This window comes from Anguilla anguilla, chromosome 5, assembly GCF_013347855.1.
Source record: "Anguilla anguilla isolate fAngAng1 chromosome 5, fAngAng1.pri, whole genome shotgun sequence".
In the NCBI taxonomy this organism is placed as follows: domain Eukaryota; kingdom Metazoa; phylum Chordata; class Actinopteri; order Anguilliformes; family Anguillidae; genus Anguilla; species Anguilla anguilla.
Genome location: NC_049205.1, coordinates 15,218,686 through 15,235,177, shown reverse-complemented (window position 1 = coordinate 15,235,177; position 16,492 = coordinate 15,218,686). Strand labels below are relative to the sequence as shown.

General features: G+C 40.3%; 1 protein-coding gene across 2 annotated transcripts; it reads left to right on the top strand.

Moving 5' to 3' along the window:
• The first annotated feature begins 11,268 nt into the window (after window positions 1-11,268).
• Window positions 11,269-14,922, top strand: LOC118227152 (POU domain, class 4, transcription factor 2). Of its 2 annotated transcripts, none has more exons than XM_035417318.1 (2): window positions 11,269-12,157; window positions 12,449-14,922. In XM_035417318.1, the coding sequence occupies exons 1-2, from the start codon at window positions 11,942-11,944 to the stop codon at window positions 13,376-13,378; spliced, it is 1,146 nt and encodes a 381-aa protein (XP_035273209.1). In that variant the 5' UTR covers window positions 11,269-11,941; the 3' UTR covers window positions 13,379-14,922. The 2 variants fall into 2 exon arrangements, with proteins under 2 accessions (XP_035273209.1, XP_035273210.1); XM_035417319.1 differs by having other exon boundaries at window positions 12,031-12,157; window positions 12,357-14,922.
• The last annotated feature ends 1,570 nt before the right edge of the window (window positions 14,923-16,492 follow it).

Below are 16,492 nucleotides of genomic sequence, written 5' to 3'. Positions count from 1 at the left end.
AATACGTAAATCCAGCAGTGGGTCAAGAATCGGTATGATACGAGACATCCTGTAACTTTGAGCTGCCCAGACTCCTGCTACCACCTACAAAACTTACGGTGATTTCATGCCAAAAGAAGGAGTTAATTAGAAATACAAATTCTCCCAGATTGTTATTAATGGGAACCGCGGAATAAGCAACACATATTTTGTGGCCATGAGTGATTCTCAGGTACCTTTGATCTGCCGCTCTCCGCGGATGCTGTGGAGCACCGCTGCACTGGCTTCTGGGAGATCGCCAGAACCAGACATCTGGCTGCTTTGTTCTCATTGGCTGATCCTGTCCCCGGAGGCCACTCTGGTGACACCAGGCGCCGAGCGTGCCCTGGCAGGGATGTGAGAGGCATATTTGGAGTTTATTTGAGATCCAAAATGGTCCTCGGGTCTCTGTGGGGGCCCGGGGAGCACGATTCCTCGGGGGAGTTTCCTGACCCGGCGATGCCGACCAGAGGACTCACCATGGAACTCAGAGCCAACGACCAAAGGCTTTACAGAATCAGAATCACTCAATATATATTTCTGGGGCCAAGAAATAAACATCTGTTATTGCCCCTCAGCCAGATCCATTTGCATATTACATATTTAAAATGTACATAAATATGATGTATATATATATATATATATATATATATATATATATATATATATATATATGTACAGTATATATAATATATACATTTATACATGTTAATTATGATTAATTATATTCTTTCTTTATTTATTTCATTCTAATAATCACTTTCATGTCTGTGTCTGTGAAGCCTCATTGTGCTATACATAATGGGTAAGAGCCTAAAGCAGACACATTGCAGCATTTTTCATATACTACTTCAGCCTTCCTACATGTTGAGCTCTCATTAACCTGTGACGCTGCGAGGGCTGACTTTGAATGTTTCTCAGCGAGGGGGAGCGGGCTCTCGCCTCCGGCGGCGGTTTAAGGGTTAACGGGAGACGACCGAAGCTTAAGCCGGAGACAAAAGCCAGCGCGGGACGCGCTGAACGGTACAGTCGCGCCATTGATTGAAGCGTCGTCTTCTCTCCCATTTCGGTGTTTCCATTCCGAATCGAAAGCTCCTGTGGCCCATAAATATTACATAAAGCGGAGATGCGACGCAGGAATTAATGAGGAGGGGTGTGACGGAGCGGCGGAGTTGCCAGGTCCCCGTGGGCATGCTCAGTGAACACCGCGCTCTGACAGTGACCCGCCCCCCGCTCTGGATCCTCAGTGTCATCCAGTTCAGGGAGAAGCCCGCTGCCTTCGCTGGCCACCCCTTCCGTGCCCACTTTGCACCAGATGTCCTCCGCCAAACCGCCAGGCAGTCTGCAAGACAACCTCCAGCTGCAACCCCAGGCTAACGGCATCCAGCGAGCACGCTCTCGGCGCAGCGGCTATAGGCTGAGCCGTGTCAGACCTGGACATTTAATAGTAAATCCTTTCAGAACTATTCTGTGCCCACTGCTGTGTTTCCTACCGCATTTACACCACGGCGGATGATGGTTCTATTTCCCTGGTAAGTGGTTGGGGAAAAATAAACCCATGGTTTTTCAGACGGGGACTTTGCAATCATAGGAAAATATTGTACTAACCTGCAGATTTGCTGGTAGTGAAACCACTGACTACGTCCCTCCAGGACATTCTGCAATAATGAACTATTTTTCAAACGACCAGGTGAAAACTGTAGTACAGTCTTGTGTGTCCCACTAACGCACATTATGTCCCTTATAATTGAAGGTTTCCCCCACAGTAAAAAGGGCAACTGTACATAATCAGCTACGAAAAAAAAAAGAAAAAAATACAAGTCACTAGTCAGATGGCATCCAATTATAGCAGATCATGATGTTATTACAAATACGGTAGCATGTACAGTATATCTCTTGCATTCATGTGTTGCTGGATTTTGAATAATTACATTACATTTGGAAACATCAATCTGTAGACCCCTCCCTATGATATGTCTTTGAATGAAGTGGTTGGAGGACCGTTCTTTCTTGTCTACAATCTACAAGCAAACAATGTAAAAAAACAGCAATGGACCATGTTTATTTTGATTTCCTTTCATCATTGGAAACTGGACCATTTGCGTGCGAATATGAAAGCAAATTTTTACTTCATAATCTGATGCAATATCAAGGTCAAGGCAGGATATTTTATTGTCACGGCTCCTCAAATCTGTTTAAAAAAAAAAGACTTTGTTCTCTCCTGCACGAGCAGCGTCAAAGGGATGTTCGATGCTCGGTGGCAGGTGATTTTTGGTGAAAGCGCACCGGCTCGTGTTACTATAACAGCCGGGTCAGGATGCGAATTTGGGAGGGCCGCGGTAGTCGTCCTTTCAGTGCGACGTGAGGAGCGAGAGGGGAGAGGGTAAAATGGGGGAGGGGTGGCGGTGATGGGTGATGATGCAGGAGGGGGGTTGTGGGAGTGGGGCGTGGGGGGTGGGGGAGGGGGGCACCTGACACCTGTCATCCCAGTGCACTCACCTCTCTGGGAAGATCGGGGACACGGCTGGCTGTTGAGCGTGGCTCCCGGTGAAACGGCAACGCGTTTGAAGATCGCTAACGTTTCCGGGCCCTGTCTTCAAGGCCCTGCCCCACCTGCTGAAGGGAACCTTTGATCACGAGGATGGGTTTCTGTCAATAGCGGGAGCAGTGCTGCATTAATTATACAGGGATACACACAAAGTCAGCAGGTAAAAAAAAAATGCCACGGACCGTGTTGACGTAAGAGAGTGGCCGTGGGATAAAATCAAGAAGTCAGCTCTAGGTCTTGGCTAACCTGGGAGAAGATGTGGGGTGCAGACGTTTGACAAAATGCTAAAAATAACTCCATTAATTATTACACTGAAAAAATTCATTCAATTCAAGAAAAATCATCAGTAATCAAGAAAAAAACGGTCAGCCTAGCTCACTTAGTGAGCATGAAGATTATCTCATTTGATCTGAGGCCGGTAAATTTTAGTTATGTTCATTTTCTTTAACTCACTCACAATAATACTACTCTTATTTATATAATTATGATTTGATGTGGGCCATAGCAGGCTAAAGCACTCATTCAAAAGATGATATCTGTATCAGTAAAAGGAGTAAAACCTTCAATCTCAAAGAGCAACACTCGCTATTTGAACACATAGGTTGGGAGAGCTTTCACTAAATGAAGAAATGCACTATCTATGATGCTAGGTGTTGACACAGTCAACTTTAAAAAAATATGTGAGACCAGGGGCTGTAGTTCTAAAATAAGACTGCATGTGGGAGTGAAACGGACATTAAAGTAACTATGAAAATGTCACATGATTCCATTGCAGGTAAATAATGCTTCACGCTGGTTTGCAAATTCCATTTAAGCAAAAATTTTAACAGTGTTTAAAAAATGTTTTTGTGATACACTATATGACCAAAGCATCTGGACACTTCTTGGTCTGGGGCTGTTTTTCATGCTTTGGGCTAGGCCCCTTAGCTTCAGTGAAGGCAATGCTACAGCATACAATCACATTCCAGATGATTATGTGCTTCCCCAACAGTTTGTGGAAGGCGTCTTCCTGTTTCAGCATCACAATACCCCCGGGCACGCAGCAAGGTCTGTATAGAAATGATTTTATCAAGATTGGTGTAGAAGAACTTGACTGGCCTGCACAGAGCCCTGACCTCATCCCCATCCAACACCGTTGGGATCAGTTGGAAAGCCAACTGTCAGCCCAGCCTAATCGCAAAATCAGTGCCCGACCTCACTAATGCTCTTCGGGCGGAATGGAAGCAAATCCGTGCAGCAATGCTCCAACATCTGATATAAAGCCTGGAGGTTGTTACAGCAGCAAAGGGTGGACCAACTCCATATTAATGTTCAAAATTTGGGATGAGATGTTGGATGCCAGGTGTCCACATACCTTTGGCCATGCAGTGTCAATATTCAGCTAAATTGAGGCCTAGGGGTAAAGCAGAAGACCCCTATAAAGACTGCAGATGTGGAGTAACATCAATCTTTTGAGGCTATCTGATCTGCATGTCAGGGTTGGTCTGCTTTATTTAGACCAACGTAATACATTGTTCAGCCATTATACCACAAGCACTTTCATGTATTGTTATGGTAGTATCTTTGAGGTAATTAACCTGTATTATCAGGTTAATGGTATAAAATAGCAACTAAGTAATAAAGTAATCCTTTCGGCCCCAAGTTAACCTTGAGCTATTCTAAATTCCATTTGTCAGGTTTCCATTCACTTCTGGATTCTGTGTAAATCTTGGATTACTGTCACAGTTTAAAAACTGTTTACTATGTAGCCAACACATGAGACTCATTGCTGTGCAGTGTTCTCCATTGTCTACACCTCTGATAAGTGAGTCCCCCCAACTCTAACTAACTCCCCATTCTTGGAGGAATATGGCCCCCTGGGTGCCCCAAACTATAATGCCAACATAGGAATGATCTGATCTATCCCTACATTGTATACATTGTCAATCACCATGCTGAAGTGTCATGCCACCAAAAAACAGCAGAATACAAGTTTAAAATGCGGTTTCGTGCACTGATGCGTACCGTTTCCTGTGCGAACGAGTGGGTGCGTGCGCAACTCTCGCCATTGTGTTTGGCGGAGCGCTGCAGCGGATTCAACGGAGGGAAAAAAATGATCATTAGAGGTGATGAGCGCAAGGCCGGGAGCTGTGACAGTGTGACAGGAGAGAGCTATTTAATTTGTAAGATCAGACGGTGACAACCTCCATCAGAGGGGAGCTGAATCCTTTTCATTTGCATGGAGGAGGAAAGCAGGTCAATTAGCATCAAACATTAGACAACGGATGACAAGCCCCATACATTATCGCGCGGGACAGCCAAACTAATGAGAGAGGAAGCAGAGATATCAAACCGCGTTGGACAGAACTCTGGGAGCTATCTTCTATCGCTAATAACTGGTAACTGGTAGAGCATCTGCCGTGCATGCACCTTACTGTCAGATACCGCGCAATAATTTATCAATAAGATCACTGCTTTCAGTTTGAAAGTTTCTACGAATTTAAATCACATAATTAAATCAATGTAACTACTAGATTCATCTTCCATGCGACCATACATTATATTATTAATAAATTAATTAAAATAACAAAATATAGACTCAGAGTGCTTCGGTAGAAACTAAATAACCAAATAGCTTGATATCTATTTAAAAAGATAAAGGTATTCCCATAGAATTGAGCTATTTAGAATGTAGACTTTCTGGGTTAGGTCTCTCCTCTTGAACAAGCGACTCTTATACAGGGAGGCTCTTTAACCACGCCCACTCAGCGCAACAGGGTTTGTTACGTGATCTATGTCTCTCGCACCTGCCATCGAAATCTTTTGCACCTTTGCAGCTACTTTTCACAACTGCCTTTGCTTTATGACATCATTAAAACAAATCAAACCATCTCAAAAAACAAATTTACAAATGTATACCCTTTTTAACAGGTTACCTGAGAGTTGGGATTTTGGGCCAAGTCGTAGAGACTGCGACGTAGAGACATAGTGGCTTCTTCTCAACGGCCTAAATCAACACAGCTGGACGTCAGGGGTTGAGAATTGCCGCTATACCAATAGAGAGATTATTCCTAAGCCCCTCCAGTCCATTATTTGATTTGCTGACGGGAGCATTGGGCTTTTTTATATTGATTTTGAGAACCTAAAGGAATGTGACATCATTATAAGGATTGACCTTATAATCATCCACTGCCCTGCAGCCTGTGAGAGCACCACAGGCTCCAATGGTGCTAATGTCCCCCTGAAGGACATGGCAGGCAGTCTATTGTCTGGAAAATTGGTGTGAGTTATTTGTTTTGCCGACCTCATATCTCACCTCAGTCTCTTTTCGGTCCGGTCGTCCAGTTGGCTGCTTCCCAGCTTGCACCGTTTTTGACTAAGTTGCATGTCACAGGGAAGTGGAATCACAGGGAAATGTAGTGCGATGGGGCCAGAGTGGGGCCTGTTATCTGCATTGCAAGCCCATTCTAATCAATACTGTAGAGCCACTTTTAGGGTCTGACAATGCTGTGCTTGAGGTTTACCTTCCTCTCTAAAAGATTCTACTACTATTACGAATACAAATACTACTGTTATTATTATTTCTATTTCTACTACTACTACTGCTGCTGCTGCTGCTGCTGCTGTTGCTGCTAATAATAATAATAATAATAATAATAATAATAATCATCATCATCATCATCATCATCGTTGTTGTCGTCACCATCATCATCATCGTCATCATCATAACCATCATCATCATAATCACTATCATCATTACATTACATGTCTATCCAGGATGCCATTTGTTATTTGATATTTGTCATTTTTTATATCAAGCACAGAAAATGTGTATGCCCAAGCACTCATCTCATAACATCTGACTGTGATATCATGGAAGGAAAAGGCTCACTGTGTTGCACAAACAAAGCACAAACACTGAAAGTATGAAAGGAAGGAAAAAATAACCATAATTCAATTGGTATTCAAAGAAGAAACCCTTCGGTTGATGAAGGACATTGACTTCAACTCATAAAGCACTTGTGGACAGTAAACACTGAGAGACCCAATTATTTCATTTCATTACAGCATTGAAGAGGTGCTCTTATCCAGAGCAACTTACACAGCTTTACATGCACTACATGTATACAGCAGGACATTGTATTGAAATAATTCTGATTAAGTATCTTGCTGAAGGGTGCAGCAGTGCCCCAGTTGGGAATCAATCTGGGGAACCTTTGAGTTACGAGCCCATTCCCTGACCATTATCCTACACTGCTGCCCTATTATGATGCCTTCTGAACAGTGACACGGGATGCAGCACTTACAAAGTGCCAACTGCTAAACGGTGCAATGTTACAGAAGCCCAGTAGATCAGATAACTGTTACTTTAGGTTTTAAGTTGTCAAACTTTATGTCGAGTTATGTCAGGCATATGCATGCAATAAAAGCAGCAGTTCCATAAATGTCTTTATGAAGGCTGTAATGACTGCCCTTTTTAAGTGTGTGCGTCCTGTCGCACACGTCAGGGTCCATGATGCAACACAGACTGCTGCTGCTGGGTAAAAGTACTAGTGTGAAGTAGCAGGCTGTGCTGACAGTGAGCGGGTAGAAGTCAGCATCTTTTCCGCACAGAGGAGCTCTCACTTTTTGTTCTGAAAGCTACCATAGTTACCTTGTTCCTGGCACAAAGGGCTGTATGATAATAAAATGCTGTCTTTGGTGGAATTGCAGCATAATTGGGATTGTTAATGCACCAGGCTCCTGGGGCAGACCGACTTATGTCTTTGTGCAAAGTGGACACACACACACATGCGCACACACACACACAACACACACACACATGCGCGCACACACACACACACCCACACACAATGCACACACACAACATCCGCACACACACACACACACACACACAGACATACGTGCACACAATCCTTTATCTCATGTTCTGTCTCTCTTACTCTCTATCTCGATTTTCTACCGGTGTATATCTCTGTGTCTCTGTCTCTCTTTCACTTTGTATCTCTCTTTCACACACAGGCATAGACACAGATGTAGACACGCACACACTACACACACCACAACACAAGCACAACTTAATTCTGTTATAAAATAATAAAAATAAAAGGCAAACAACAAATCCACATTAAACCAACCTATGCTTGTCTGAAATATAACTAAAAGCTTTTTATTCAGAATTCTTCAGAGAACCTGTGTTTTGAACAGACATAAATGGAGCTATCAAAGATAGGGGACATTTTTGAAGGAAAAAAAACAGCAACATTTAAAAACAATATTCCTGTTTTGCCTGTAAAGGTGTGCAAACCAATACAATGCAAAACAGTTACAGATACCAAAGGGGATGGATGATTATATTTTATTTATAGTCTGAACATGTTTTCTTGTGCACTTATTTTACAGTACTAACTTTTTATATGAAAAGAAAGCACGCATTAACTCATTTTAACACTTGTGCTTCTAATTTTCTGTTGGGTTCATTTCTGCTGGGTGAGTTGAGGTATGTCAATATTTTGGTCAAGAACCACAGGCAAGAAAAATGCTAAGTAGGATGTTCTGCAATGCCTGAACACATAGCCTGTGTGGTAATTAGACGTTGCTCCTCTCAAGACAAAAGAAATACACTTAGAAATTCAATTAAGAGGGCCTGAGGGCACTAAAGGCGCACGCTTCATTGGAAATGCTAATGAAACCATTCTCCTTAAAATCCACTTCCATCATTTTGTCATTAACAGGAAAGAGAGGAAAAAATGTATCCCAGGTGATGCTGATCAATAGAATTTGTTTAAAGACTCAGCTCCGCCAGGCAAAGCTTTGTGAAGATCCTTCACCTGCTGCATCCTGGGGAACAGACATTTTCTACAAAAGGGGATACAAATACAACCCCACAATCTGCTGGATGCTACATTTTAAGTAATTCATTTTTGTGGCCATGGGTAATTTTGATTCTTTGCATGCTCCATTTTGAAATCCATGCTACTTCCTGTATTTCATTTAAATGCATTTTACTCTACTTTCATTGCGGGTATCACCAAAAGTAATACCTAAATAGGGTTTAAATTGTAATCACAAATTCACAGATTGAAATTCCCAAATTCTCTCTATATATGTATTATGTATGTTATGTATTGTGATTAATATTTATACAATTATAGTCATGTATTGATTGTGTGTGTGTGTGTGTGTGTGTGTCTACAATAAGAACACTGGAGCCATGCAAGTAAGATAGTGCTGCAAAATTACCCGTGAATGTCGGTGCCATTGCCTTGGCCTTCACAGTGATTGGTCTGTGCTGCAATGCAAGAACATGTGACAGACCATTGACATATAAACAGCACTATAATGGAAACCAGGTTTAGAGGATTGTCATCATCCACTTTACTACAACTTATTTACCAAATACATTTATAAGTTAGAACCCCCCCCCCCCCCCCACCACCGCCACCACCAGCAAAAAATAAAAAATGAATTGTTTACATTCAGATAGTCACTGTGGTGTAAACAGAAAATGGGTCCTACTACTATGCAATAATTATACATAGAGTCCGTGGTTTACTATGATTGTGAACGTGTTATTAGTTAGTATTATGGTACCACATCTTGCACAAAACCTTCACATTGAACAATAGACACATATGTACAATGTTCTTTCATCGAGTTCCTTGAGATTGGGTAAATTGATTTATTTGACTTAAGATATACTTTTTGTTTCATTGTGAATGAAATTTTCATAAGCCGATTTAGAGGTGGTGAAATATGAATGATTCCGTTAAAGTTTAATCATAAATCAGTCTGTCGGTATATGTGAGGAGACACTGATTGCCCCTTGATATCTACTCAACGGGTGCACGAGGGGTGGCTTCCACGAGCAGTCCCACGCGAGAGGTAAACCTTTCAGCAGCCGGGTGGCATTCATAATGTGACTACGGTACACAAGCAACAGCTTTGTCGCTGCTGTGGGCTATATTGGATGGCTTTGAGCATCAAAATAAAAAATTTAGTAACAAAAGTCGTTAACAAAGAGTCCTCATGTAGTCTATAGCGAGAAACTACCAAGTTCAGCTGTGCATCAGGCAAATCGCAATGTACATACGATTATGGAATCGTAATACATAAGCTACAATATTATTATAATTATTATAATCGCTTAGTATCACTTCGCTTCATTGATGACCAGGAAATTCACATATCATAGCCTATTACAAATTTTATATGGGGAAATTTACTAATATTCGTGTTATCTTTGTATCTTTCTTAGGATTTAATGTTTTATGAACAGAACCACTTTTGCGTATGCTCTGTTATCGATGTCTACTGTTTTTATCGTGTGAAATATTGAATAGATTAGTTGAATAACACAACGCTTCATAAAGGCTTTTAAAGCAACAATATTTATTCTTATACAGAAAATTAGCAGTGTTAACATGTTTACATTGTATTTTTATGTGCCAGACAAAATTACCATATATATATATTAAATTGTCATCACAGCGTACCTTTACCAGATGGTGAACAATTAAAGGTAAAAACTTCGCATCTTAACAGAACCCATACTATTAGGCGTCAACAAACACCACATCATACCTTACTATACTTTACTATACTACACTATACTGTGCTATGACATGCTGTGCTATAGCAATAGATTTTGTGTATTAGCTTCAGATTAACACATTTATTTAATAATAAAGAAATTAACTACACCCTTGTCGTTTGAATCACAGCAAAAAAATAACATTGATACAACTCTTATTTCTGAATGACTGCAAGATGTTTGTTATGAAATGGAAAGTATAAACAATATTATCCATATGGGTCGCCTATTTAATCAACAGTTTATAGTAATTACCCATCCACAGGATTCGAACAGATTAAACAAATTAGATAACCCTTGTTAATTAGAATATGATTAAAGGTTTTTAATTATATCACTGATGAAGTACTCTAATTAGTGTGAAGATATGATAATAGCCCGCTGCGACAAGTGTATAATTGTATTGGGTTTGCAATCAAATTCTAAATACTTTAAAAAACCCACTTTCCGTTGTCATTAATAAAAGATTTCCCATAGAAAGACCGTTCTATAAATTCATATATGTGTTATATAGCACTGACTCATAATGTTTCTTCAAAATTTATGAAAACTAATACATTCGTCAATATGAATTAGGCACATAAATAAGAAAGGTCGAAAGGGACGACTTATTAAGAAGCTGATTCTCGAACCTAAATGAAATTTCAAACTAATAATAATTTCCTTGCCCGTATGTAATTTGTTTATAAATGCTACTGCACTTGTTCCAATTGTCTATTGCGTGGTAATTAAATGACAAGCTTGTTTTTTTCTTTAGCTACTAGTTTCTGTCAGTGTAAATCGCACTAGATAAAACTGTTCATTGCTTAATTCTTTTTTCTTTACGTTTACTTCTGCATACCAAACTTCCTGAAATTATTATTGCAGCATCACGAATGCGTGTAAGCAGTTCTGTGCCAGGCATATATATTTTCCCGGTCACAATGTATGTTTCGTGTGCCTCTTTTTCTAGGTTCCAAATAATTTAAAATGAAGCAAAGCACAATGCTGTTTTTAGCCATCTGAAATGAATGCCTTGTCGAGCACTGCCCATGCGCAGAGTCCCCAGCGGCGCTGAGGCTAATGAAGAATAATAAATCATTTAAGGTTTTCAGGTAGACTATAGCAGAGAAAGAGAGAGAGGGAGGGAGATGGAGAGGGAGAGAGAGTAAGCGAGAGAGAGAGAGAGAGCAAGCGCAATCTGCCCTTCGCCTCAGAGAAGAGGTAGATCGAGTCCCAGCTGCATTGAACGTAGTCGAAGTGTAAAGATAGTCGCCACTTATCTCTTAATTAAATTCATTGTTGAACCGGAAACAACAGAGGAAGGTCAAAGAGCATTGCAATTCTCAAGCCAGTTTATGGAAATGTTAAAGAAGAATAAACCAACAAATAGTATATCTGTATCATTGGCTCTTGGCATCTTTGAGGACTAAATTTTTTAAAAAGACAATAAACAAAGAAAAATAAAAGAATAGGAATCCGAAAAAAAATCTGAAAAGCAATAAGGGCAGGAGGCGGGCATTTATTTTGAGGAGTGACGTGTTACAGTCACAGAGAGGAACCTAAAGCGCGTGGCGTGTGCTCCTCGCGACATCAATCCAGCCAGACAGCAGCTTCACTTGGAGTCCCCAGACCTGTGGGGTAATAGTTGATGTGCTGCACAGAGACAAGAGACATTGTTTTTTTCTCTTTGATTCCGTCGCGTAGTAGTTATAAGAAACTGACTCGAGACTTGAGGAGGCAACCGGGGCTCGAGCTACTATCGAAGAGGCGGAGTCTTAACCTGTTAAAAGGAACTTGCTTCAACTCGGTCGTCCGCAAATATGATGATGATGTCGCTGAACAGCAAGCAGGCATTCGCTATGCCCCACACCAGCTTGCCCGAGCACAAGTATTCCAGTTTGCATTCGTCTTCGTCTTCTACTTTGACTTCGAATGCGCCTTCGTCTTCATGCTCTTCTCGACACAGTAGTACCATCAGCAGCGGTAGCAGCAGCGGCTCAGAGACGATGCGCCGACCCTGTCTCCCAGCCCCGCCGGTACGTATTCTGCATAATCACCGCTTAAAGGCACATTTTGACAGCCCACTTTTTTGCTTGATGTTTTTTTCATATCTGCACAGCAAATCACACCACCTTCATTTCCAGCCAACTTATGTATTCAGCCGGGTTTGCCTTTCGTATTAATTTTTATGACCTGGGATGTTGCATGTGTCTTGTTTTCTGTGTTCTTTTTTAGGGATTTTTTACATTCTGGAAATGTTTTAATCCGAAGAGTGGAGTGGGAATTCCCTGCTGACAGTAATGTGTGCATTCTATTTGCAATTGCAGAGCAATATATTCGGAGGATTGGATGAGAGTTTGTTGGCGCGTGCTGAAGCTCTAGCGGCGGTGGATATAGTCTCTCAGACCAAGAGCCACCACCACCCTCCACATCACAGTCCATTCAAACCAGACGCTACTTACCACACCATGAACACTCTCCCCTGCACCTCATCCTCTTCCTCCTCTGTGCCCATATCCCACCCTTCCGCCCTGGCGGGTCACCACCATCATCATCACCATCACCACCATCACCAGCCTCACCAGGCTCTGGAGGGGGATCTTCTGGACCACATCGCGCCTGGTCTTGCTCTCGGGGCCATGGCAGGGCCAGACGGATCTGTTGTGTCCACGCCAGCGCACCCTGCTCACATGGCAGGCATGAACCACATGCACCAGGCGGCCCTCAACATGGCCCATGCCCACGGGCTGCCCTCGCACATGGGCTGCATGAGCGACGTGGACGCCGATCCTAGGGACTTGGAAGCCTTCGCTGAGAGATTTAAGCAGAGACGGATCAAACTTGGGGTAACTCAGGCGGATGTAGGTTCAGCCTTGGCCAACCTGAAGATTCCTGGGGTCGGCTCCCTCAGTCAAAGTACCATCTGCCGATTTGAGTCCCTCACACTCTCACACAATAACATGATCGCTTTGAAGCCGATCCTACAGGCGTGGCTGGAAGAGGCGGAGAAGTCGCACAGGGAGAAACTGAACAAACCAGAGCTTTTCAACGGGACAGAGAAGAAGAGGAAGCGCACTTCCATAGCCGCGCCAGAAAAGCGGTCTTTAGAAGCCTACTTCGCCATTCAGCCGCGTCCTTCCTCGGAGAAAATTGCGGCGATCGCTGAAAAACTGGACCTCAAAAAGAACGTGGTGCGGGTCTGGTTCTGTAATCAGCGGCAGAAACAAAAAAGAATGAAATACTCTGCATGCGTCTAGTGTTACCGCTGACGCTGTAAGAACAATGAACATTCATAGACCCATAAACTGTTAAGAGACTATTTGTATGATATTTCTTATCCCACACTTTTTCAACCATCATTGAATTGTACATTGAAGCAGAATTATTCACTGTATTCAAAGTGGCTGAAAATGAATACACTATCCCGTCTTTTACCCAGAAAGGATGTGGAATAATTTAAAAGGATCGTTTGACTGAACAAGTAAGAATATTTCATTTTCCCCGCTTACCATTCTTCACAATTTTGTTGAGAACCTGTTATGCTTAAATTACATGTAAAATATTGTTTATGCCTTTTGATTTCAATATTGGTATAACTGATTTAAGATAATGGTATTGATTTCAGATATTGGATTGGATTTGATATCACGTAGTTTAAAGGAAATATACGAATGCACTTACATTTTAAAATTTATTATTTTTATTTTACTTCAAATCAGGCCTGCTGAAGATGTTTTCCTGCTGAGTGCATCTGTCTATATATATATATATATATATATATATATATATATATATATATATATAGCAGTGCAATATTGCTGTACCCTCGTAGTTATGGTGCAGGCTGGTGTTTTTGGGCCGAAGCATCTGACACGGAGGGTTTCATTGTAGCCTATAGTCACTGGAAGCGATTATTAGATCACTGCCACACAGCCCCCTGTAAATTATTAATTTAACAGTCCCTTACTTAATTTCGTGTTCGTTATGATTAATTCCACCTCTCACATTTAAAATGTGTTGACAGGTGCGGAGATAAAGGAGAATTTTATTCATTTATTTGGAAAAGCCGTGCTATAACATTTAATCAGTTTAGGGGTATTTTAAACACTAGGAATATTTCATAGTGTATAGGCATAAGACTTGATCAGAGTTAAGCTAACAGGCTTGTGTAGCCAAATCAGATTTTTATTGGTCGTAATACTTCTGCACTACAGCGTGGGTTTCATGCTTATAAACTATTTATTGTGTGAGGTAATGTTTACTTCATTACATATTTATCGGGATTCCCTCCTGGTTTTGCTTGAGAGAAATCAAATTCAAGACACAAGTAAAACGTGTGTTCTTCTCGAAAGGGTAATAATATGTCAAATTATTTTCTCTTTTTCTCAAAGCGTATGAAATGGCACAATCGAGATATATATGAGATAGTCTTCTCTTTTAAAATTATTTTTATGTGTTTTCTGGAATGAATTTGTATAATTACCAGCGTATCATCATCAAGTCGTTGCTTGTTAAATCACTTTGTTTATTAATGTTTTCTTAATGAAAAAATAACACTTTTCAAGGAAGGAAGTATAGTTGTATAATGTAAATATTTCATCGGAATCACGACATGCACACAAATATATTAGTACAGGTTTTTGCTGTATTGCTGTTTTAGCAGAGATAAATTGATTAATTACTTTATGTAATGTATGTTCCTTTCCGTTACTTGAGAAATGAATTTATTAATTTATGACATTCATGTACCTTTTAAGTTATTTGATTATTGAATTGCAATATGTGTTCCATTAAAGAACAAGTTTTAACGTTTTATTGGAATTCAGTTTTCAATGAGTTGTATTATTTATGTAGACCTAACTATTATTATTATTATTATTATTATTATTATTATTCCACCTAAATGACGAGGTGCTCTCTAAAGATGTTCGTTGTTGTTATGACACCAACTGGTTGAGCTGACCCTGACAAAATTTTGAAACTGAGCAAAAATTATATTCTTACCGATAAAATACCTAATTGTTTTACAATGCCTTTATTTGCTGTATCTTTCAAGAAAACATAAATTGAGAGGAAACGACCAATGGACTAAAAAAATATGTTTCACGTTCATAGCTACTTTTATGTCATTAAAACTGTCTAAAGACTGGACCACTGCAATTGTGATTTAGGGGTTTACTCACGTGAAGTAGATATGTTGAGGTGAAAGGGACGTTCTGGCTGATTTTGCAACTCGTGGCAGCCTACCTGAGAGCAAATGCTAATATTCTATTATAGTCTAATCAGGGAGTCTATAGAGATCTGGATACGTCCCTGGAGGGTTTCTGTACCAGCTGTCAAAACCCGGAAAAACACTACTGCTGCCAAACCTGGTCGTCTTTATTTAAACACACAGCCACACTTTCTCATTCCAACATCAACATGGACACATTTTAGGGCTTCTTGGTATCAGTTTATGTCGGGTACTAAAAACCATAAATGAGAATTCTCTCGAGTATCCACATGTCCACATATCCATATTTGACTATGTAGGCAGAAATGTTAAGCACTGCGCAACGTTAAAATCACTTCAGCACCATGGATAGCTACAGGCTAATGTGCGAGTAGCGCTTCAAACTAAAGCTTCTTCTGGTTTACATAATCTAATTTTTATGAAATGCATTTATGGTACATAAAGTAGTGAATAAACAAGACTTAGGCCATATCATATTTCATGCCATATTTAATATATGTTACACCAAATCAGATTCCACCGCATTGACAGTGATTTAAATTAATATTGTAAAAATCATATCATAATTAGAATATATTTTTTTGAATTGAAGTATTATATAATTGTTTTTACATAGAATATCGTGAATGAACCAACATATAATAAACCTTTCAGCGTTCGAGTATAATTTTTTAGTATTCATTAAAAGATATACGAAGTGTTGTTATTGATCGAGGGACTTAATCCAGTCTGAGTCAAAGCTGATTGTGAATACATTAATATATAGAAGACACAAAAAGGTAAAGGTGAAAGGTCAAGTGCCTACATTGTCAGATATTGTCTCTATATTGTCAGACAGACTATAAAATATTATTTACTTGTATGATGACTCGTCTTTCGTGTTTACACCTCCCCAACTCGCCACCTTAGACTTTTCATAGATAATGACGTCACGGCACGGTGTAATATATATATATACTGTACTGGCTGAGTTTAAGATAAAAATACACATACACCACATACACCAGATATAACCACGTTTTACAATTTATTTTGTACTTTATACACACACACACACACACACACACACACACACGTATGCATGTATGTATGAATTTATGTATTATTATTATTATTATTATTATTATTATTATTATTA

Excerpts from the sequence above, each read along its gene's own strand:
- LOC118227152 (XM_035417318.1), top strand. The coding sequence starts at position 11,942 with ATGATGATGATGTCGCTGAACAGCAAGCAGGCATTCGCTATGCCCCAC. Across the intron at positions 12,158-12,448 it reads CCTGTCTCCCAGCCCCGCCG|AGCAATATATTCGGAGGATT; the intron begins GTACGTATTCTG and ends TTGCAATTGCAG.